This window comes from Sciurus carolinensis, chromosome 12, assembly GCF_902686445.1.
Source record: "Sciurus carolinensis chromosome 12, mSciCar1.2, whole genome shotgun sequence".
NCBI classification, from domain to species: domain Eukaryota; kingdom Metazoa; phylum Chordata; class Mammalia; order Rodentia; family Sciuridae; genus Sciurus; species Sciurus carolinensis.
In genome coordinates this window covers 106,841,068-106,866,392 of record NC_062224.1, presented here as the reverse complement: position 1 = coordinate 106,866,392, position 25,325 = coordinate 106,841,068, and the positions used below count along the sequence as shown (strand labels likewise).

Genomic DNA, 25,325 nt, shown 5'->3' with positions numbered 1-25,325 from the left:
CAGAAAATGTACTATAAGAAAATGTTAAAAGGTATCAGAAAAATTTTTAAATGCCATAAATGAAAGACATCTAAAACACAAGGACCCAGGAAGGTTGAAAGTAAAGATTTGGGAAAAGGTGTATCATGCAAATATTAACTAAAAGAAAGCTGGTGTAGTCATGAAATGAGATAAAATAGGACTGTGGAAAAGCATGCCAAGAATAAAAGAGGCCCCTAAATAATGATAAAAATGTAAAAGTCACTGGGAAGATATAATCTTACATGTACCCAGTAACAAAGCTTCAAATTTTATGCAGGGAAAAAAGTAGTATTATAGAATTATCAGTTTCTCCTTATTTCTATCTATGAAGATTAATAAAAGTCTTTTTTTTTTTTTTAAATAGGCAGTAAATTTGAGTTAATGGATTTATACAGACCCTGGACTCCAAGGACACATGAAACCTGTATAAAAAGGAACAATAGACTAAGACATAAAACAAGTTTGAGCAAATTTCAGTCATACAGATTATATCCTCTGACAGTTGAACTAAGAAATTATTAACAAAAAATTACTTTAAAAACCTTAGTGCTGACGATGTAGATCAGTGGTAGCATGCTTGCCTAGCATATGTGAGGCCCTGGGTTTGATCCCCAGCCCCTCACAAAAAAGCAGAACAACAACAACAAAAATAGTCTTTATTTTGTAAGTTTCTAAAGCTACTTCTTTTTCCCTTTGGTGATGGGAATCAAACCAGGTCTTGCTCATGCTAGGTAAGTATTCTACTATCTGAGCCACATTCTTAGCCCCTTAAAGTTATTTATGAATAACTCATTACTCAAGAAATTATAAGACACTTAGAACTAAATAATGCTGAAAACAGAACATATCAAAACTTATGGGATATTGCTAAAATAGTTAATATATAGTCTATTATAAAGAAATTTATAGTCTATTATATTGAGAAGGCAAATGATTGAAAATTAGCTAAGCACTTAATTCAACAAATTAGAAGAAGAAATAATAAACCCAAAGAATGTGTAAGGAAGATATAATGAAGGTAAGAGCAGATAATAATGAAATGGAAATAAATGTAATATAATCAATGAAGCTAAGAATTGTTTCTTTAAAAAAGTCTAATGAAAATGGATAAAATTGTCAAGATTTGGTCAAAATAGTACAAATAAACAATGTTAGAATTTTTTTAAAATTGCAGAAAATTAGAGACCTAAAAATTGGAGACTATCATAAACAACTTTAGATAAAGTGAACATTTTATAGAAAACTATAATTTATAGAAATAATAGAAATATTAGACTTGCTATAACCATTAAAAAGTTGAAACCATAGTTTAAAATCAGTACTAATTCAGTTTTTTATGGCAAATTAATAAACTCTCATTCTACTATCTAAATTTTAAAAACAAAAAATACCTAAGAACTGTGCAAAAACCTAATAATGACAGTTGAAACCATATTGAACCTCACAGGTGTAATCATGAGTGCCTTAAACTTTTTACCTTATGTTCTTTGCTTTGCTTAGGGGACTTCCTTAAAATGGAGGGAAGGGGGACAGAACAGAAGATGTTCTTTCAGAAATTTTCCATATAGGACTGTGCAATTAAAAAACAAAAAAATCCAGCTGAACAGAAATAAATTAATTAATTAAAATGAATAAGAAAATATCAAAACTTAAACCTGATTTATTTATGTTTAAATGTAATATTTAATAAAATTTGGAAATTTGTGAATTTTTTAATAGAAGGAAAAAAAACTCAATATTTGTAAACCAAACTTCCCAGGAAGCTTATTTATCAAAATCTCAAGTATAGCTGAAGATTCAAACTATTATACATAAAGAAGATTGTAAACTTGGCCAGACTATAGAATTTAATTCCACTTGTAAATTAGAAATAACTGGAAATTTTATTGTTATATATCAAGTTGAACCACACAGAGTTACTGAAATTTTACCATTTTGTCCTATTAAAAAATGGCAAATTTAGCCAGGCACAGAGGCACACACCTGTAATCCCAGCAACTCCGGAGGCTAAGGCAGGAGGATCAAGAGTTCAATGCCAGCCTCAGCAAAATCCAGGCACTAAGCAACTCAGTGAGGCCCTGTCTCTAAATAAAATACAAAATAGGGCTGGGAATGTGGCTCAGTGATCAGGTGCATCTGAATTTAATCCTCAGTACCCCAAAAAATGCAAATATAGCCAAGTGTCATGGTGCATGCCTGTAATCACAGCAGCTCTAGGAGCTGAGGCAGGAGGATTTCTAGTTCAAAGCCAGCCTCAACTTAGTAAGGCTCTAAGCAACTCAGCAAGACCTGTCCAAAGGGCCAGGGATGTGGCTTAGTGGTTAAGTGCCCCTGGGTTCAGTCTCCAGTACCTAAAAAATAAAAATAAAATAAATTAAAAATATGGCAAATCTAAATGGTTCAGCCTAATAGAACCATAAGTATAACAACATGTGTCTATTAAAGCAGAGAAAAATGATGTCCAGAGTACATATGCTTAACTGACTTTAGCTGTTTAGTTAAAATTTATTTACTACTATTTATTCTTTTATTCTGTTTTAGTGTTCCCCCAGAAAAACAGCAATGGTACAAATGGTTTATTGTGGGAGAAATACTTAAAATTGAGATAATTTCATTAAAATTTGTATTGTCTGAAAATTTAAACAATGATCATCTTTGTTTAAATCTTGGAGCATAGAACCTCAATTGCAGAACCTAGTATTGGTCAGGAATATAATTTAATTTGGTACCCTAGAGAACATATAATCAAGTAATATTAAATTGAGAATCTAAGAAATGTGAATAATTAGGCCTGGTTTTATTGGAGTAGATGAATTGAAGGTCACCTAAGATTTGGCAAATAGGTTAAAGCCACTAGCAAAGACAGAACCACAAGGAGTGGATGTGTCCAGTTTGAAAGCAGAGGTCAGCTGACTGCGGCAACTTAGGGGGAATTGTTGGCAAAAAGAGTAAATATGTAAGGGAAGTCCAGGAGAATTTTTTTTTTTTAAGACTCAGCATTTATCTGAAGATCTTTAGTAAGGTAATCACATCAAAGAAAGTAATGTTTTAGGGAGATTAATCTGGTGATGGTGAGCAGGATAGTGTTAGGCAGAGACAGGAGGCGGTGAGATAAATTAGGAGATCCCAGCTATAATCTGCATGAGAAGATAAAAAGCTGTAGATTAGAATGATAAATGATAGTGGAAATAAAGAGGACAAAATGAAACTGACAGACATCAGAGATGGACTTGGCAATGTTTGGTGGCTGAAGGGGAAAAAACCAGTATCATAGATTCCTCCCCTTTCTACTACCTTCACTAATAAGTGGTGTTGAGTGTAAACAGTTTGGAGCATAATATTATATACATATATAATTCTCTGTAAATGATTAAATTTTCATCTTATATCAAAGGTTTATATTTTTGTATGTTCTGTTATTTATATAAATAAAGGTATATCTATTGAGATATATATGCCTTGCTGTATGATAGTTCTCTTTAAAATATGAAGGATCATGTGCATATTGTTAATTTTGAGTTACTTTTAGGAAGAAATAAGAAAAATATAGTCTCCATGATTATGTATCTTTTTTTTTAATCATTGAATCCCATTAATACAAAACTCATAGAGAATAGAATAGCATGCATGTGATTCAAAGCACAGGCTCCAAATCCAGACTGCATGGTTCCAATCACTATTCTGCCTTTGGCCTGCTAAGCACACATGGCAGAGTACTAGAACATCTCTTTGTTTCCATGTCTATAAAATGGGAGTGATAATTCCAACTCCAAAAAATTGTTGTGTGGATTAAAAAGATAATTCATATAAAACATTTAACTTGTAATAAGACATAATAAATGATAGTTTGGTGTTATAGTTATCATTGTTACGTTATTATCATCATAACTAAGATGCCTGATATCACTAAAGAATCAGATATATTCTGTATCTGAAACTTAGATATACCACATCAACATCTCTGAGCTATTTTTTTGTTTCGGTGAAACTTTATTTGATTAACAGTAAACTATTCTTCAGCCTTGTCATGTGAAGCTCTAAGTTGACTTGACCAGGGAGAATCTTTTTTCCTATTATATTAGCAAGAACAAATATTTTTAAATAATAATAATAAATTTGTTGATGCACAGAAAAGATGGGAAGACTGAATAGGCTTTGCTTTTTGAGAATTTACCACATTTCTGTATTTAGCACCTATCTGTACATATTGGAGCATCTAGGCTGTGCAGACTTGAAAGGGCTGCTTGTTTGAGTGAAGTGATACAAATTGGGAGAATTAAGGTGGCTCTGGGGGTTTGTGTTTCAGAGCAGCTGATTGCTGGTGACTGTTGGTGCATAGGCTTTACAGCAGTGAAAGTGGAATACATCAGAAAATGTCCTACTGAAAATGGTGAATGAAGTCTATAAAGCACTCAGGTGCCATGGCATTAGCAACTATATAAATGCAGTAGGTGATTTTCTTCTCTGCCCTTGTCACTTTTCCTTTATAATATTATTTTCTAGCTCCATCTTTGAGCTCCCAGTGAGTCCTCCAACAAAAGTATGAAACTTCACTTAGGCGAAAGCCTTTTTTTCTTTCATGTTTTGACATGCTATTAAAGCCCCTCTTTACTGAAGATGAAGAAACACATTTCTACTACTTTTCCATTCTTGCTGTTTCTTAAATGTCTTCTGTGCCTCTCATCCTAATTTAGGATTCACAGCATGGAGAGATAAGTCATTTGTTTATCTCATTCATTAATAACTGGAGCCACCGACATCTCATGTATTCATTGTTGTCATCATTTACACAGCCTAAAGGAAAATAGATGATAGTGAAGTGGACTCATTCACAGCTGCACTATACATGCTGAAATTTCAGTGACTTGAATAGGTACATGAAGTTCTGGTAGTATGTATGTACTCATTTTTTAAATCATGGTTGCTTGAAAAGGCACTGATTTTTAAAAAGACTTCTGAAGTGAACTGAAGAATTCCCCTTTTGAAAACAACATTAGGAACATGTTTCCTAAATATTTCCAAATATTTCCAAAAATATTAAGGGGGCTCTTGAATAATTATCATTGGCCAGTCGTTCACATTTGTTCATGCTTTATAACTTTGTACACAGAAGTACTAGGAATTGGCTTGGATTGCTACTTTGTCTCATACTACTTGTGTCTACTAACTGGGACAGTCTCACTGGCTTGCCTGTTGCACTTTACCCTGTAAAACTTATGCTGACTTCCCTTTGCGTGGAGTCTTCTTTGGTAAATATGCAAGGCTAATTTCCTAACCTCCATAAGTATTGACTCACACCTCACCTTCTCAGTCCAACTACATATTTTAAATTATTGTACCTTTTCATTTCCCTTACCATTTTTTATTTCCTCTAAAACATCTTCCCAATATACAATACCAGATATTATTTGCTACCTTAACTTCATATAAGTTCACAAAGGCAGAGACATTTCTGATCTGAGTACACAGTGGACACTCAGTAAAAATTAGCTGAATTAATAAATGAGTTCTTATGTAAGTATACACATGTGCAGTGTACACATACACATACAGCTGATTATTTTCATCTTGTTAAGAAATGTGTTTTCCCAGAAGTATTCTAAATCCCTATGCTTTAGTGTCTTGAGTAGGGCTGAGATGGTGGTGGGGATAAGTTGTAAAAGGAAAGGTATGTTTAGCGGTAGTAGGTACAGAAGAATTGTAGTAATTGTCCTGCCTTCAAATAGCTAGTCAAGAATAATAATCTTGAGAGGAAATGTGGCACATGTTAAATTTTAAAGAAAAATTGCATGTCCAGTTACTAAAAAGAATAGGAAATCATTATGCAAGTCCTAAATAGCCATGGTACTGTTGAGCTAGAGCATTTTGATAGCTTAAAGGTGTTAATAGTTGGACAAATGAAATTCTTTTGGTTTATCAGAATTGCCTATGGAGAATGAAGCTAAGAACAAAATTTAGTTCTTTAATTCTTTCATATTTTGTGGTACTTTTTTTTTAGCCACATTCTTAGTATTTATTCATTTAACAAATGTTTTATTAAGTACCTATCAAATGCCAAGTACAGGGATGAAGATACAGTGGGGAATGGTATTTTGTGGTTTAGAAAAAAAAAAACTATACCTTTAAACAAAATAAAAATTATAGCAATGCATTTTATTGTAAAACTTTAGCAAATGCAGAAAGAAGAAAATAATAATTTACAATTCACTGTCTCCCAGGAAACTACTCCTTAGGGTTCTCTCAAAAACAATTATTTTGTTTCCTTATAAAACAACCAGGAATTTTTTGACATTTGCTCCCTGATAAGTGAACTGTAGACTGTGAGTAAGCTATTAGGTTCTAACGGAGAGGATGACTTCTGTTTGTTGAACAGATAATTCCTCCATCAAAAGTATCTTTGCACTTATTCATTTGTCAATTTCTTTGCCACATTTTTCAAAGAAAGTACATTGACATAAAGGAAAATGGGTAAGTTAAAGAAATGGCATTCGTTATACTACTACTACTACTACTACTACTACTACTAGTACTACACTTTGGACTTAGGGAGCCTCTTTCTTCCAAAAAGATAATTTTATATCACGGTATTTAAACCTAATCTTGTCTTCATTTCTGGTTGGTCTGAATTATCTAATTTATTAAATGATGAGGACCAGGACAGGAAAGGTGATATGGCTTTAACAGAATCACATAGATAGTTGGTAGAGGTGCTAAGAAAAGCCCTCAAATGGTTTCTTTGTTCAGTACATCATCTAATATGAACCTGTGTTGGAAGTTATCTTTCATCATCATAAATTGTCACCTCATCTTAGTTTATACCCAATGGCAAAGGAAATGAAGAAATAAATTTAAAACTTAACCAGGCTTTATATAACTCTTCTGCCTTTCAATCTGAAGATGGAAGTATTATTTTTAAAGAATGAGATAGTGAATGAAGCAGTTTCAGGCCTCTGTCTACTGAAACAATATTGTATGACCCTGTCTCAGTCTTAGAAAGTGATTGTAACTGAGTATCGTGACTGTGGAGGGATGCTAACTTTACTGCAGTTGAAGGCTGGGCAGCACATGTGAGGGAGAGGAGGAGGCTGTCTCATTTTGGCCTAGTGGGACCAGTGGAGATTCTCCTTCCAGTTCAGCAGAAATGTAGCTTTAAGAGCAGAGTAGCAGCTTTCTTTTGGGGCTTGGAAATTTAAAGTAAAAGCTATCAGAAATGGTTTCACATGCACGCCTGCAGTTGATTAATCCAGCAGGTTGTCCATTCTGCCCTTGATAAGGCTGCCACCTTGTTTCTCAATGAACTTTTGTTTTTAGGGGGTGAATCTTCTGAGCACTAAAGAACCTAGATATTTCAAAGGCCTGTTTTATATCAAGAGATAAATTGCAGTGCTGTGGAGTTTTGAGAAATAGATATAATGTAAAAAGTATTTCCTCTTTTCACTAGTTGATTTAGCTTACCTCATTTCCTTTATTTTCCCACTGTAGTGGCAATTGTTCAGTCTTCAAAAATAATTTGATTTCTTCCTTCTGGACTCAGTAACATCCTGTAAACTACAAGAGTTGTGATTTTATTTTTTTCATGATACAGGGTGAGAATCTGAAGGAGAAAAAAAGTACAATAAATACCATATTTATTGGAGTTTGAATGTAGTTGTTCATTTTAGCTAGTATCACTTCAAATAGTTTGAGTTTTAAGATACGTTTACTTATGTTCATATGCATAAAAACTAAAATTATGTTTGGAAAAAAGTGGAAAAATTAGGGTCAATTTGTTTTTCCTTATCCAGAACATTGCATATTAAGGAAACTGTTTTCTGGATCACTGAATCCTAGCTAATGAAACTTATTTTTCTCGTAGTTTGATTTCATTGTCAATTATTCAGAGATTAAAATATGGTATACTATGTTGTAATAGTCTGATATATCTTAATTTGATATTTATAGGCATTTATCAGAGAAAAAGTGTTCTTCTTCAGTCACCAGCTCCTTTCCCCACCTGTCTTGTCCTCTCATTATAGAATCACCTAACTTAGATAATCATTCCATAAAGTCATATTCTTGAAGTCTGAAGGTCTTAATGTTCAGTGTGTTTGGACAAGCTGATTCACTTAAATTCCTTTGTGCCATTCCCATGAATCTGAGCTAATTATACTGCCATTTTTTCAGAGATGTGCGGTAGAAGTCATGTGTGCCTAATTCTAAAAATGGCTTTGTACATTAAGGCTCATTTACCCACTGACGGTTAGACAGAAGTTGAGAGACTTACAGTTATTGGCTATAATTTTAAAATACAGCAATAATATGGAACTCTTACACTGCAGTCATACAAGACATGCTTTTGTTAACTTCTCAGCCATTCGGAATGTTGCAGTTTGGCTTTTATCTTTCTGGTCAAGATGTCACAGAGCAGATTCGTTTAGTCATAGAAAAGAAAAGAGTATCGGTGTCTGGCATGCAAACAGTAATAGGGTAAGCACTTCCAGTTGGGTTTTCTTAGAAGGATTGATTTGTGTGTGTCACTGGGTCTGTGTAAGATGGTGTCCTTTTTGTACTAGCTGAATATAAATTTCAATAAATGTTTTTTTCTTGCTGTAGATTAGTGTAATACAGTGAAATTTTCTGTAACTGAGGGGAGGCAGTGGTTGGAGGTCTGTTAATAGCCTGAAAGTAACTAATGAGGATGTGCAGTCGGAAGGATTGATTGAATGAATAGCTGCAGTCCTGTGTGTTTCTTTCTCGCTTGCTCTCTCTGCAAGCTGTAGAGAGGGAGGGGGAAGAGCAAGACAGGGAGGGAGCGAGAGAAAAAATGCTTTCTCTTAAGTGGAAGTAGCACGGATCCCAGGGGCCAGGAGGCCAGAAATGGAAGTTTAAACTGCATCTATCTTTTAAAGAGAGAACAGCAGGAATCAAAATGTCAGTCTCCGGAGTCACGATTTACTCCGCATTTTTTAAGATCTGGAAGATAACACAGAATACTTTTTTTAGGATGTGTTTTTTTTTTCCTTGTCCATGTTGAGATTATCTAATATTATCTGAGAAGCTGGATTCCTATATGTCTGTCAGTTGAAGTGGAGATGGGAAGCAGTTGTGATAAAGGTATAATATGTATATATCTATCATCTGTGTGTGCGTGTATATGTGCATATATGTATGTGTGTGTATATATATATTGCTCTATGAAAAAAATCTTAAAATGCAGCCTTAATACAGTTTATAGTAAGTAAATTGGAGAAGATCATATCATCTGTAAAATTCTAAGCTTGTTAGGCCAGTATAAACAGATTTATGATTCCAGAGTAAGATTTTAAGTAAGGTCATATTGCCAGAACAAGGAGAAGCTGATCTATTTTTATATCTGCATAGGCATTTATATTATTTTATCCTGGCAACAGCTTTCAGTCTTCTCACAGCCCTTTTGTTGCAGTCCAGTGAATTATCTTATCAGCCTAGAATCGAACTTTGACCTTTGTGCAAACACCATCAAATCATATGCAACTCTAGACTATATTTTGTTCACAAGAATATTAGAAATTTCTTTTGATTCTGTTAACTCCTATATTGCTGATAGAGAAGTAGATTTTTATACTAGAAGATACAAATATGAAGTGAACTTAAAGATTTAAACCAAAACTCAGGAAATTATTTTTATATTACACAAATCAAGATATAAGTTGTCACACTAAAACAGATTAACTTTGACAAAGTCTCTCTAATGTCAAACACCACAAAGAAAAAGAGACGAATTATGAGGAGATAAAATGCCATTCATCCTTAAAGCAGATTTCTTGTGAGAAACCAATAATTTTACAGTTTAGTGAAAGCTCCTAAGTTGGGTGCTTTTTGATGTTTCAACTTTCCTCCTCTTTTCCAGAGGTGCCAGCAGAAAGGTCCCCCCGTAGGCGGAGTATCTCAGGGACCAGTACATCAGAGAAACCCAATTCCATGGACACTGCAAATACCTCACCCTTCAAAGTACCAGTAAGTGTTCCTTTTCTCTAAAATATTGTGCTTTTCTCCTTTCTTATTAGAGTTAGAGACAGCTGCTAAAAGATCCAAACGTTTTGCCCCTCAAGAGTTTCTTTACAATACCAAGGTTAAAGGGACAGCATTACTGACTTACATAGATTAGCTGTGGTTAATGTCCACTACTTTCAGTATTAGATTTTAGGGAATATTATTTTTTTTCATGGGCTAGTTCCAAAATATGTAACTAAGTACATTGAATTTTAATTTCTTTGAACTATAAAGTGTAAATCTTTGCAGGTGTACTTTTATCAAAGTTGCTAGGTAAAACCTATCACAATTCAGTAAAAATGCTTGTGGGAGTTTTTAGAGAGAGCGGTATGATTTATTTTTTTTAATTTCTAGAAGTAGACCATGAGCACAGAGTAGTGAAACTCATAAAGTTGCAGATTAAGTTTAGAGAATTAGAGAATTGTAAATTCCAGTGCTGAGAAATGGCCTGTTCCTTATTTAAGCCATCTTTTAGATGACCATTAAATGCTTAAGAAATGCCCTGAAGACAGTAACCTCTTACACCAATCCAGCAGTACCAAGAATATTAAATATAAAAGTATGCTGAGATGGAAGGGCCACAGGTGATCGGGTCAGCTGAAAACTAGGCACAGGCCTGGTTTGTACCTTTTGGATATCACTGAGTAATTCAGATTTTATTTGATTATTGAATAAGAAATATACTTTCTTTTTTTTTTATTAAAATCTTTTTTATTTTTACAGATTGCATTTTGATTCATTGTACACAAATGGGGTACAACTTTTTATTTCTATGGTTGTACACAGTGTAGATTCACACCATTCATGTAATCATACATATACATAGGGTAATACTGTTTCATTCTACTATCTTTCTGTCCCCTACCCCCTCCCTCCCCTTTTTCCTCTACACCATCCAAAGTTCCTTCATTCTTCTCTTCCCCCTTATTATAAGTGTTGGCGTGGATGTGGGGGAAAAGAAATATACTTTCTTTCTAAACACATCATGTTATTAAAATTTATACTTGAAAATATTGCTTCATAAGGTTGGTCATTATTCTCGGTACAATGAAAATCAATAAACAGTAGAAATAAAATTTTCTATGGGAGGAAAAAAAGGTATTTTTCTCTTAATTCAAGTCTTTTACCTTAGGGGCACATAGCGTTTATGGATACCTGTGACACCATTCAAAGTTTCACAGATTTTCTTATTTTAAAAAGATCACAAATGAATGTTGGATTAATATTTTAATCAAATTATGACAGGAATTTTGCAACCTCAGATTTTGTGTCTGTTACTAATTTTTTTGTATCATAGGCATAGCTCTTTTTTTTTTTTTTTTATGAGTAGAAACAAGTTTTTTTCTTTCCCCTCTTCTTATTTTCCCAATGAACCAGATTACCAATATAGTAAAACTGGCAAATTCCTAAATTTAAGGTTAATAAATGAAGAAGAATAACTCTCTATATCATGGTAACATTAAAGTACATCCTATATCAAATCTGAGGTTTATAGCCAGACTTTTTAAGTTTGAATTAAGAACTACAATTTTCATTTATTTAAATAATAAGTTGACAGCTAATTTAAGATTTTTCTTAATAAGACTAATCATTCTTAACTAAAATTATAAAGCAGTGATGTGAATATATGTAAGAACTAGTTCTGCTTACAAACCAAGTACGCATTTGGTAGTCTTAGAAATAAATGAGAGAGCCAGATGCCGTGGTAGATACCTATACTCCCAGCGATTTGGGAGGCGGAAGCAGGAAGATTGCAAATTGCCAGCGTCAGCAACTTAGCAAGACCTTCAGCAATTTAGTGAGACTCTGTCTCAAAATAAAAATGGTGGGGAGTGTAGTTCAGTAGTAAAGCACCCCTGAATTCAATCCCCAGTACCAGAAAAAGGAAGGAAGGAAATAAATAAATAAGAGAAGAAAGAGGCCTCCAACTAATAAATTGCAGTGACAAAGCCCATGCACTTAGCTGTCTAGGAATACTTATCCACCATTCATAGGTCCTCACCCAAATGGTTTTCTGGAAAATAACCATAAGAACACACTGATTATCAGTACTGCCCCCACTGCCAAAAAAAAAAAAAAAAAAAAAAAAAAGTGAGTAGAGGGAAAAACAAAATAAAAACAAGGAATCATAAAAACAATCTGAATCCATTTAGGATAAAGGCAGTCTTACATTTATTAATAGCCCTTAAGGGTGTCATTGAGAAACCAAAATATTCTGACTAAATGAGGCACAGCAATACTTGGATATATGTAGAAGTACATTTGTATTTTTTAAATTTCTATATAATGCCATTAGTTAATGTGACTTACCTCAGTTAAACATATTTCTGATTAGAAGTATGTCTTATTACCAGGGTAATGCAATGTATTTTGTAATTAGTATCACAATGGACTTCATATAGGAAAACAGTACAAAAGGAAGCCAAACTTTGGGTATTTCAGATAAGATCATTTCCATATTAGCTTTATGAAGAGGCAGAAGTGATATTTTAGCACAGGTACTACTCATGGTTCTTGGATTCAAATGTTGTTACCATGGTGAGCAGTAGCTTTACCACTCATCAAATGAATTCCCCAAAGAGCTAGCAGTATACTTCAAAAAGGGCCTTATTTTTCCTGTTCCATTTTCAGACTTACCAAGAAGCGGATGAGATGGATATTAGCAAGTACTAACAAATTATTCACACACTTATTGAGTGCTTACTTTGGGTAAAATATTGGTGATTCACCAATTATTGATCCATTTTTGGCATACAGTGCTTGGTACTTGAGGAAACAAATGAAAACACAGAATTTTTTGTCAGAGAGCCTGTAGTCTCACCGTAAGAGATGGAAAAATGCTCCAGTTCATAAAGAAGTACGTAAACATGGTATACACAAGTTATTAACAATACAGTGTGAAGCCAAGATGTTGTCAAAGAACAATATTTGAGCTGACTTTCAAAGACTGAAAAGAAGTAATTGACATGGGAAATAGAGTGTTTCAGTCTTAGGGAATAGCATTTTGCAGAGATATACCTCATGAGACCATTGACATTTCTAGGGAATAAAGGATTTGGTGAGACAGGATTTGAAAAGTATGTCACATGAGAAATGAGAAAGGTAGGTAGGGGCAAGACTCTAATGGGTTTGTCAGGCCTAAATTATGCTGGCTACTGAGGAATTAGAGATGCATTGATTGAAACATTTGTCTTTGTCTCAAAAACTAAATTAAGTTGTATAAATATCATGAAGTATTGGTAAATTAATTGATTCTTTCCTTAAGGACTCTGTTTTGCTTTTACTATCACCATCCCAATTTAGAGTGATAAAGTAAGGTTCTATCATTGAAGGTCAGCCCAGGGGCTGAAGATATAGCTTAGTGATACTTTATTGTGCTTAGCATTCACAAGGCCTTGGGTTCAGTCACCAGCACCAAAAAAAAAAAAGCCACCACACACACAACCTTCAGCTGGTATTACTAATATTTCTAGAGTAGTGGTTCACTTTAGGGAGATCCAAAAGAGGCCAGACGTTGCTTATGTCCTGGATAAGGCAGAAACAAAGATAACTGTAGCCATGAACACCAAGAGGGAAGCTCAAACCCTTAGTATGTTTTCCTTATTCAAAAAAAGTTGTAAAAACTTAAAACAGGTAAAAGTGCAACAGAATATTTGTATTTCTTATATATAAGTCCATAAGAAATAAGAGAAGAGAGAATTATAAGACTCCTGAACACATAGGTTATGGCAAGGTCTTGGTTTTTAGGACTGTTTAAATGTAGTTTTATTTATCTAATCATAGTTATAAGAAAAAGCGTAGATCTTCGGGATAGTTTATCTGTTCTTCTCCACCCTCATTCCATATTTCTTCAAACATACCTTAATTCCAATTGTAATTATTTGTCTATATGTCTGTGTCCCTCATTGAATAATGAATATCTGTTATAACCACCCTTGTAACTACCCCAGGTACATAATATAGTACCTCACAGACAGTAAACACCCCAAAAGTAATTGTTGAATGAATGAAATATGTGTAAATTATGGCAAGTCCTACATAGAGTGAGGTTATCTCACAATTGTTCTCATTATTAGTGATAATGTCTCTAGTTAAGTGGAATAATAAGTATTTAATATCACTTAATAAGCATTTAATAAGAGTTTATTTGGAATGAATGTGCCTGTGCCAGAATAGTTAGATTGTTTTGCTCAACAAAGAGAAATTCTAATTAACATTTAGAGTTCAGGGCTATGGTATTTTATGTATGTAGTTTATACTGTGCCTACTTATATTGAAAACTTAAACTAGATGGAATTCTTTATTTAATGATTTGTTTTCATGGATATTTCTTTGAGCCCTTTCGGTGTCATACATACATATAAGCTCATAATGTTTTTCATAGGTGTGAATTTTGACCATTAAATTCATCAAAAACAATTTTAGTTTTTTGAATAGTTTTTTTCTTCTTTTAAAAACATCATGTTTTTTTCTTTAACATCTTGCTAGACTTTTGTCTTTGTATATTTGTGTTTTCCTTTGCATAAAACAGCCTTTGTATATTTTATATGTTGCTTAAACTACACTTAAAATGATATTACAGGGATGGTGGGGACAATTGAGTAAACCAGTAAGTTATCCAGGTACTTATATTTAATTCAGAATGGGCAAATGACCTTGTCTTGTAATTATATTTGTTTTTTGTAAACAAACTTCTTTTTTTATATTTATAAAGTGACCGTTGATATTTATTTATGGTTTTTATATCACTTCTGTTTAGACCATACTATCCATTTGACTTTGACTAAGAGAAAGCTGCTTGTGTTCCTGGCCAGGTGCTTGCCTTAGTGTTCTCATTTCCATAACACAGTGGTCTGAGTTGGCCTTCCATGTGAGTATAACACAGTGCAGTTGCAGCTGCTTCATTTGTATTAGAGTTGAGCTTGCTCTGAAAGAAGTGAAACACTAAAAAAAATATGCCTGGACAACCAGAAAGCACAGTTGATGAACTAAGGCAGTAGCTGCATATTCCTAGTATCCTTCCTTGTGTTCTTGTTGCTGTGACACTGAAGCATTCCCAATCAAATAAATACACTAGATACAAAAGACTATCAAAAGACAAAAGCCTTCATAATTTTTAAAAGAAAGTAAAGCCCTGGAAAATTAGAGTATGTTTAAAGTCTTTTTTTAAAAAAAGAAATATCCTCTCTTTTCTTATGTATAAGATATTAGACTCGGTTGGTATTTGTCTCTGTTTTGCATGGAATCCTCAATAAGATCTATACAAGTGATTTTCCAGGTTAAAGGACAAAAAATATGCATTATCCAAACCTGTGGTTTTCAACTTTAGCTATACATAAAAATCACCTTAAGGAACTTCAAACAATGTACTGGTGCTTAAACTTCACCTCACACAAGATAAATTATAATCTGTAGACTTAAATCTTGATCTGTGGACTAAAGCCCATTCTTTCTGTATCTTGTAAAATGTTCCCAGATGGGTCTTTATATGCAACCTTGGATCTAAATGATTTGTCTAAATAATTGGTAAAATATTACAAATTCATTTTAGTTAGTGTCTTACCTGTGAACATAAGTGCCTTCTTCTTGCCTTCAAGTCTGACTGAAGAAACTAAGCAACAGTGTTTCTTAGTGGCCTACTGTTACTTGTGGAAATCGCTGCACTGCATATTAACTGATCATCTATGTGGTTGCCATCATCAGTTAAATTACCAGTCTAAATTTACAAAGTACTTGCTTTACTGTGGTACAGTGACCTCTAACCAACCTGAGAATCTATCTTAGGGATGAAATAATGAAATTGAATGCCTACAATCCACACTGCATAACCATTTCAGTTTTTATGTTGTCATTGTTACCATATTCCAGAAAGACACTTCATATTATTTCCCCCAGTGCCTAGGGATTCTATATCTATCTTTTTGCTTTGTCTTCGCTGATCATCTATGTGGCGTTAAGATCCGTAATAGGATCACCACATAGTAATACAATAAAGAATATTCATATGTGTATAAATATATAACATAGGAACATGTATACATCAACTTGTTATTGCCAGAGGTATAAATAATATACGTTATTGTCAGAAAAGAAAAATTATTGTCTGAAGTTATTAAATATCTACTATATCTTTAAATTGTTTTGTAATCAGAATGAGCATAATTTTAAGACTTTTAATGATAAATATCTTAGGAAATATAAAATTTAAGAACTCAAAGTTCTGGAGGAAAAAAAAAAAGAGGAATTAGGTTTGATATAACCCCATAAGGGGACAGAGTGGGGATTGACAAATACCTAGAAGAAAAAGAAGCAGGCTCGGCAGAACATATTGCCAACAGTGTAACTTGAAATAAGCAAAGATTGGTGGAATCCTCCATAATCTATGATAATTCCTAAAAAATAGGCTTGTATCAATACGCACTAACTTTGGGTGTCTATTTGTCCTACGCATGGGAAGAGGGCTGTTTTAGGGGATGAGATGCATTCACATATGACTAGTTCTTATAGAAAACTGGACTTGTACAAGCCTCTGTCCCCTCAGAGCAATGATTTTTTTTCTCCTTGACTTTAACAAGGGAGGGGAAGCACAACTTTCACTTTACAATTAGAGATAAATGTTTTGAAGAGTTAATGTCCTCTTAAGGAAACATAACAATTAGCCACAAGCATACCCGATATGTAAAAGTTATATCAAATGCTTTCCTCTTTCACAGAAGTTCAGGAGCTAGAGATGTGGAAAGGAAATTTTGCCAGCTTCTTGATTTTGGTAGAGTTTTCTGTGTAGAAAGTATTTTTGCTCTTCTCAGATGCACTTATACACTTGGCAGATGTGAGCATTGCTGATAAAAAATAATACCCCTGAAGAGCCTTCCTAACCCAGGACCCTTAAATTCTATAAATAGTAGCAGTACCATTGCAGTGCATTTTTAAATGCTTGGTAGGTTGTATAGTAAACATCTACTGGTTTTATTTTAAAGGAACTTCAGTCCAAGCTTATTAAGTGATTAAAACATCATTAAAACTTTTGTTGTTGTTGTTGTTGTTGTTGTTGTTGTTTGATCAGGTTGTTGAGTGAACTGTTGAAAAGCTTCCAAAAGGAATTAAACAGTTCTCTACAGAAGGTAAACAGATGGCCAATATGCACATAAAAAATACTCAGCATCATTAGTTATTAGGGAGATACAAATCAAAACTTCAAGGTATCACTTGATACCCACTAGAATGGCTATATTCAAAAAGAGGAACAATAATAAATATTGATGAGGTTGTGGGAAAATTAGAACCCCCATAGATTGCTGATGGGAATGTAAAACGGTGGCAGCTACTTTAAAAACTAGTTTGACGGTTCCTCAGAAGTTTAAGCATAGTGTTTCCATATGACCTAGCAATTCTATTTCTAGGAATATATACAAGCAAATTGAAAATATATATCTATACAAAATGTAGGAATGTTTATACCATCATTATTCATAATAGCTAAAAAGTAGATACAACCCAAATATTCATCAACTCAAGAATAGATACAAAAAAATTTTAAATGTGACCTATCCTTACAGTGGTATATTATATATTATGTAGCCATAAAAAGGAATTTTTTTTTTTTAATCTGGTACTGAGGATTGAACATAGGGACATTTTACCACTGAGCAATATCCCCAGCCCTTTTTATATTTTATTTTGGTACAGGGTCTCACTAAGTTGCTTAGGGCCTTACTAAATTGCTGAGACTGACCTCAAACTTGTGATCTCCTATCTCAGCTTCTTGAGTCACTGAGATTACAGGCATGCACTGCTGCATCCAGCCATAAAAAGGATATTTTAATACATGTTACAATATGGGCGAACCTTTAAACTATGCTAAGTGAAAGAAGCCATACACATAAAAACCACATATTATATGACCACATTTATATGAAGTGTCCAGAATAGACAAATCCATAGAGACAGAAAAATAGATTAGTGGTTGTCATGAGTTATGGGGTGTCATGAAATGGAAAGTGACTGCTAATGGGTGTGAAGCTTAATTTAGGGAGTGGTAACACAAGTTTTTGTGTATATAAAAACCACTGCTTTCTATATTTTAAAAGTATAAATTTATGGTATGTGGATTATATCTCAGTAAAACTGGTAAAAATTTAAACATCAGGTTTAGAAAGCTTAGGATGAAAAATATAAAATCTTATTAATGCTTTTAACACTAATTACAAATTGAAATAAGAATGTTTTAACTGTTAGATTAAACAAAATGTACTTGAGGGGGAAGTAAAGGGCAGGCACCAAAGTGCTATATTACATATTGGATGCTTATTTGTACAAATTTTTTAGGTAGTCATTATTGATATGTTGCCTAGTTGCATTCTTATGCAAGCTACCTGCTATAAGGAAGATAATACCATATCCTTTTTATTCAAGGATGTCAAAATAGGAAGCATAGCACTTAGTTCAAAAAGAAAAAAAAAAGCAAAAGTTATGGAAATGTAGTTTAGTAGTAAAACACTTGCCTGGCATATGCAAAACTCAGGGTTCATTCCCCAACACTGCCAAAAAAAAAAAAAAAAGGGCAACTTTTAGCAGTATCATAAATGAAGAATTTTTAAAAACTTTTACAAATTATCAACAAATTTTCATATCTTAAATATTATTCATATCTTATATAGTATACTTTATAATTTCTTCCACTTAATAGTCCTTTAAATAAATTGTTTAACTTTTTCACTTTGTATGTAATATGCCTATCCATTCTTATAGTTTATTAGGGGGGTTCATTTAATGTGATTCTGTTGAGATCTCTTGTTAGAAGAGTCTTTTATGACTTTTGCATAGCAATGAAATTAATGATCAACAATTCAGGAAATAGAATGGGATGCAGTTTGGGCAAATATTCTTCACAGTAGGTCTTGGTTCTGATGTCCCATAGTAATTTAAACTCAGCTTGCTCCAAAATACATTCACTTAGCTTCCCCCCCCCCCCCGTTTCCCTTTAATTTCTAACTTTGTAGTCCTGCAAATTTCTTCAATTCCCAGAGTCAAAAACCTGAGTCATAATACACTCTTCCCTCTCTCTGAAAATTAGTTACCAGGTCTTCTTGTTTGCCTCTCTTCAAATTCACCCATCCCGTCTTTTCCAGCCCCACTGCTATTAACTCACTTTAGTTTTCAGTGCTTACACTAGTACTAAGACCAACTTTATTATGTGAGACCAGTACCGTCCCTGGGGTCTGTACTCAGAAAGCCCTAAGCATGAAGTTTAATGCTTTGTGATTGTTATCTCTAAATTCTTGTTGATTGACCTTTTAAAAAAAAAAAAAATTTTTTACTTGTAGATGGTCACAATACCTTTATTTAATTGATTTATTTTTATGTGGTGCTGAGGATCAAACCCAGTGCCTCACACGTACAAGGCAAGCACTTCATTGCTGAGCCCCAGCCCCAGCCTCTGTTGATTAATCTTTGATTGGTTTTGTAAATGAAGTCCAGTGGGACAGTGGAGTATATGTGGGGACCTGGGGCCAACTGTTGCATGTGGGGAGGGACCTGAGGCCTATTTCCTCCCTAGGATGGATTCTCTGCTGCCCACTTCCTTTCCTCATGACAACCTATATGCATCCCTCTCTTTGCTTCACCGAGCCAGAGTTGTCACTCTCTGACCCTTACAAGGGCATGTGCACAAGCATGACGAAGATGGGGATTAGGCTGCATACCATGGCATCTTGGGCCAAGGCTTGATGAGATAGACATTACCCACCTGTCAACTCCAGGAATGTCTGGTGATTAGACAGAGACTACCACGGCAGTGGAAAAGGAGGGATGTTGCCCATCCCAAATCCAGGTACCTAGTAAGTTGCAAGGTCACCCTTAAGAAAGAAGAAGCCTGCCTGGCTCAACTTCCCTCCCCAGGGTCAGGGCACGACACATAGATTTGGTGGCTGGCAAAGGGTTACCTGGCAATCCCCATGCCAAGTCATTAGCTGGGGCCTCAATGTAGCTGGGGCCTGTAATGGTCTACACTTGTCCTGTGAAGGGAGTATGACATTGAACAGTGGATAAAAAGCACCACCCAGGTGAAGACAGAGAATGCTGAAGATAGGGAAAAGTTTCTACTTTAGCATCTTTAATCTCCTTGTTTTTAAGCAGTTGCTCCTGCATTTTCATTTTACACTGAGCCCCTCTAATTGTACTGCTGACCTTGTCTAGTATAGTAGGGATCCTTAACTCATCTCCTAGCCCTCAGTTCCTTGTCATGCACTTTAGCCTTTACACTGCTGCCTGAGTCCTTTGTTTAAAATCTAAAGCTGATCATTAGTTGACTCTGCATTGTCAGAAGTCTTTTAGTAGCTTTCTATGATCCCATTCCCATGAATGTAATAAAATTTATTCATTTTATTTGACTTGCACAATGGTTTCTTCCTTTTCTTTGCTCATTCTCTCCTCTCTTCCCTTCTTGTGAATGTCTTCAGGCAGAAGCAGCTTTTTTTTTTTTTTTTTTTTTTCCAAAAACATCAGTCTCTTGCTGGAGCTTTTTGAGTTGAACTTCTGTTACAGGATAATAAAGAACAAGTAGCCTTTCATTGTCTTTTGGCTATCCTTTCAGGCTCATTTCCTAATATTCAACATCCCTATCCCCACCTCCAGCTCTCTATGCCCATTTTCACTAAACCTAATAGTTCCTCAACTTTTCTTGGATCTCTGCACATTTCTGCCCAGGAAGTCTGTCTTCTAAAAGTATTCTTATCCTTTAAAACTCAGGTCTAGCGTCTCCTTACCTTTTTAGACATTAACTTTGATCTTCTCTGACTTTCCAAAGGAGTGGGTCTCCATCCATTATATCACTGATAATATTATATTGTAGGCTTATTGTTTGTATAATTGCTTTCCCTGGTCTGTGATTTTCTAGCTGATAGTCTGTATCTACCTCAAAGTCTGTATCTATACATAATCCATTTGGGGTGCAAAAAACATTAAATGTTTGACTTTTTTCATTTTAAACTTTTTTATTATTGAATGTTTCATGCACAGAACATTCTTATGTTTTATAAGTAAACATGTAAAGAACACCCACTCAATGATTTTATTCATTCTATACAGTCAAAACAATTTAAAAACCATCTTTTAGAAGACCCTTATTGTATCAAATTTATCTTATTGGTAGCATTCATGATTATCCAAGGTATGCAAATTGCAAAGACATTAACCTTTCATGCCATTTACTGGTAGTTTTACGTTAATTAACATTGTATACTTTTTTAAAAAAATTTGTTTCTTTATATGTGATGCTGAGAATTGAACCCAGTGCTTCACACATGCTCGGCAAGTGCTCTACCCCTGAACCACAATCCCAGCCCCAACATGGCATTCACTTTGACTTCTCAAAGACTTGAATTAATCTGTTAAATGAAATAGAATTAAGTGTGGCATACAGTGAGCAGAAATAATTTTCTTTCTACGGAAGCCCTGTGAGCATATTGACAGAAAGAATGACTCAAGACAACAGTCTTCCTTATAAGTTTTCTTCTTGCTGAAGGCATAATCAGCTGTGTAGGAACATGGTCTTCTCTTTACTCTTTAAAAGTTAAATGGGGTAGGGAAGAAATGTAGTCAACTGAAGTGAAGGTCAAAACCTGATGATCTATTCTAGATACCTGGGCTCCTATCTTATGAAGTTAATGAGACCATTATTACTCAGAAGCATTTGCCCATGAAAATCAGGTGACTGCAGCTGAAAAAAACTACTCTTCTAACCATGTGATCTAAAACTTGTGTCATCCTGCCCTTTTAATTGTGCCAGAGTACCAGTACAAGGATTTAATATTATTAGCATTTAAGGATTTGAAACTAAAATGGGCAGCTAACATCTCACTGGTATAACAAAGAGCAGATTGTTTGACCTCATCCAAGGCCTTTGATTTCTTTTCTTTTAGTAATGAAATATAAACATTATAAGATCTTTAGAGGTTTTCAGATAAAAAGGGACTGTATATTAAGAACCAGTTTATTAATGTGTGGGTGCCAAATTCATAATGTAAAATTTTTATATCATTAAATTCATAATGTAGAACTTTTTATAGCATTAAAAACAGTACAATTAAGAAATATCCTCTAGAAATAATATAATAAAATCTATTCCATAATATATTTCTCCCTTTTTCCATTTATTCTATGCCCAAAAAAAGCATAGTCTGATAGACATTAGTAAAGAGAAATTTTGTTATAAATATTATACCTTTTGCTTACCACCATCCAAATATGGATTTTAGATGTATTTTGTTTCACCAAAGGCAGTAAGAGTTTTATTTTTTTAAGTAACTAATAAGCTCCATCCTCCCTCCATCTGGGATACTATTATTCTTAGAGTCCAAGAAATGGGAAATGAAAAACAAATAAATTCATCTAGTCCTTCTCCCATAACAATGAAAAAAATGTCTTTCACATTATATTATCTGATGCTTTTTCAGGTTTCCGTGATAACCTCTGGGAGACTGTCCAATAGACTAATAGACCTCAGTTTGGAAAAATGTTTTGTTTCTTAGTTTTGACCTATCATTCCTCATTATTTTCTTATTTAGAGCTATCGTCCTTCAATATTCATACTCTGTGGACTTGAGTAAGATCAGCACAATCTCTTTTTGTCATAAGAGAAACAAGTACTTCATTAATAATAAGAAATTGTTGGGCTGGGGTTGTGGCTCAGTAGTAGGGCGCTTGCCTAGCATGTGTGAGGCACTGGGTTCAATTCTCAGCACCACATATAAATAAATGAATAAAATAAAGCTCCATCAACATAAAAAAAATATGAAAAAGGAAATTGTGAAATGGTCTACAGAATTGAATTTTCCAAATGGTGAACTTCTTCCTCTTTAAACACCAGATTGGGTTTTGTTTTAATAATCTTAAGGGGGTTTTCCCTCAAATGTGTTAGTTACTTTTTTGGGTGAATTGAACTTTTCTTAATTCAGAGCAATCATTATTAGTATTCTGCTAATTTATATTAGCCCACTGTATGCTAAGCATTGCAGAAATTTAAAGATGAGCTCAGTTTGTTCCTATTTTCCTCCAGGAGTAAAAATCAGAAGGGAGTATAAAATGTAAATAGAACTAATTATAAGTCATGACAGAGGGAGAGGTCTTAGATAATCAGAAGTGAGAGAGACCAAGTCCTGTTAGAGAACTTTAGAATACCAGTGATTAGGGAGACTGAAGCAAGAGGATTGTAAGTTCAAAGCTAACCTCAGCAATTTAAAGAAACTGAAGAGACTGCTTCAAAATATAAAGGACTGCGGATGGTAGCATGCCCCTGGGTTCAATTCCCAGTACCTAAAAAAAACAAACAAATTGATAAAGAATGGTTTCCTGTATAATTATTATTTTGAAGTTTGAAGTGGTAAACATACAACTGAATAAACATTTGAAAAAACATAAAAAAAGAAAGAAAATGAATCATATAACTACTAGAAGAAAACATGGGTGACTTCTTTAACCATGTTATGGGGGAAAGCTTTCTATAATGATTACTGAAAAGCCAGAGGTATTTGGGACAGTGGGGAAAGATTGATAAATGTGATACACCAAAAAAACATTTTAGTTGCTTGACAAAAAAAAAAAAGGAGAAAATATTTACAACATACTTCAAAAATGTTAAATTTGAAGGACAAATGATCAAGCCCAATAGAAATATTGCAGATGGGAGGGAAGATATGAACAGTTCTAAAAAATAAAAAACTATGAAAATTGTCCTGAACACATAAAAACAATGTTCAGATTTACTTATATTCAGAGAAATGCAACCTTTAAAACAATGTAGAGATAATATATCACGTTTCAATCTGATAAACTATAAAATGTGAGAATAAAATCATTTGATGAAGTTATGGGAAACACTCTCAGACATTGTTGATGGAAAGGCAAACTGGCGACAACATATACCCTCAACACATTTTGACCCAGCACTCTCATTTCTGGGTATGCACCCTGAAGGTATGCCTCCACCAATATGAAATAAGTACATACAAAGAAAGTTATTCATTGCAGCATTGTTTGTAATTTCAAAATATTGGAAATAACCTAAATTCCTATTCAAGAAAGTAATAAAAGAAACTATTGTATATGTAGAAAGTAGAATAATGTAACCTCCCTCTGAAGATATTACATGCTAATATGCAGAACCTATGAATATGTTATCTTACTTTGCTGATGTGATTAAGATTAAGGGCCTTGGGAGTGGAGGGTTATGCTAGATTATTCAGCTGGGTCCAATCCAACCACATCATGTGACCTTAAAAACTGAAAACCTTTCACAGAGTTGTAACATGGAGCAAAGGGCCACAAGATAAGAAATGTGGGTGACCTCAAGAAACTGGGAAAGGCAGGAAAGAGATTCTCCCTTAGAAGGTAATGCAGATCTGCTGATACCTTGGTTTTAACCAGGAGAAATCTAGGAGAGGACTTCTGACCTATAAAACTGTAAGATAATAAATTTGTATTGTTTGGATTACCGTATTTGTGTTAATTGGTTGTAGTAGGGGAACACAGTAGAAAAACTGGTGACATCCCAATTAAATTTTAGATTAGTACAGTACCTGTGTTAATTTCTGAGTTTTCATAACTATACTTTGGTTATGTAAGATTAGGGGAAGCTAGGCAAAGGAAAATTCCAAATTTTCTGTAAATTTAAATATCTAACAAATCAGAGTGGGGAAAGTTATTAAAACAAACCAAATCGAGCACTGAAAGATGAGAAGTTCAGCAGCTGAAATATTTACTTCTGTATTATATGTTTTCTTAGGACTAACAGAGACTGTGCTGATCTTACTCAAGTTCACAGAGTATGAATGTTAAGGATGATAATATATAAATAAATCTAAAATTAACCCCAAACTGGAAATAAACCAAATGTGTATCAGCTGATCAATATATAAAGCAAGTATTTATTCTACCAGATAATGGAATAAAAAGGAATTAACTACTAAATTTTTAAATTATGCCAAGTGAAAAGATGACTACACACTGCATAATTTCATTCATATAACATTCTAGAAAAGTTAAAGATCATAGAGACAAGTCAGATTAGGAGCTGAGGGTGAGGGGAAGGGATCGAATGCAAAGGAACATAAAGAAATTTTGGGGATGTTAGAAATGGTCTGTATCTCAGTTGTGGTGGCATACATTGTCAAAAGTCACCAAGCTGAGCACCTGAAAATAATGAATTTTGTTTTAGTAAATTTACTAAATTTTATGTAACTGTTTTAAAAGAAACCTGTTTTAAAAGAAAAATATTTTTTAAAACATAATTCATAAAA

General features: G+C 33.9%; 1 protein-coding gene across 6 annotated transcripts in view; it reads left to right on the top strand.

The window, feature by feature from the left end:
• Rasal2 (RAS protein activator like 2) overlaps nt 1-25,325 on the top strand; it is a 364,280-nt gene that overhangs the window by 260,941 nt on the left and 78,014 nt on the right. For all 6 annotated transcript variants that reach the window (XM_047520359.1, XM_047520358.1, XM_047520357.1 and 3 more), the window contains one exon: nt 9,890-9,996. In XM_047520359.1, coding sequence (XP_047376315.1) covers nt 9,890-9,996 — 107 coding nt within the window. The remainder of the gene's footprint in view (nt 1-9,889; nt 9,997-25,325) is intronic.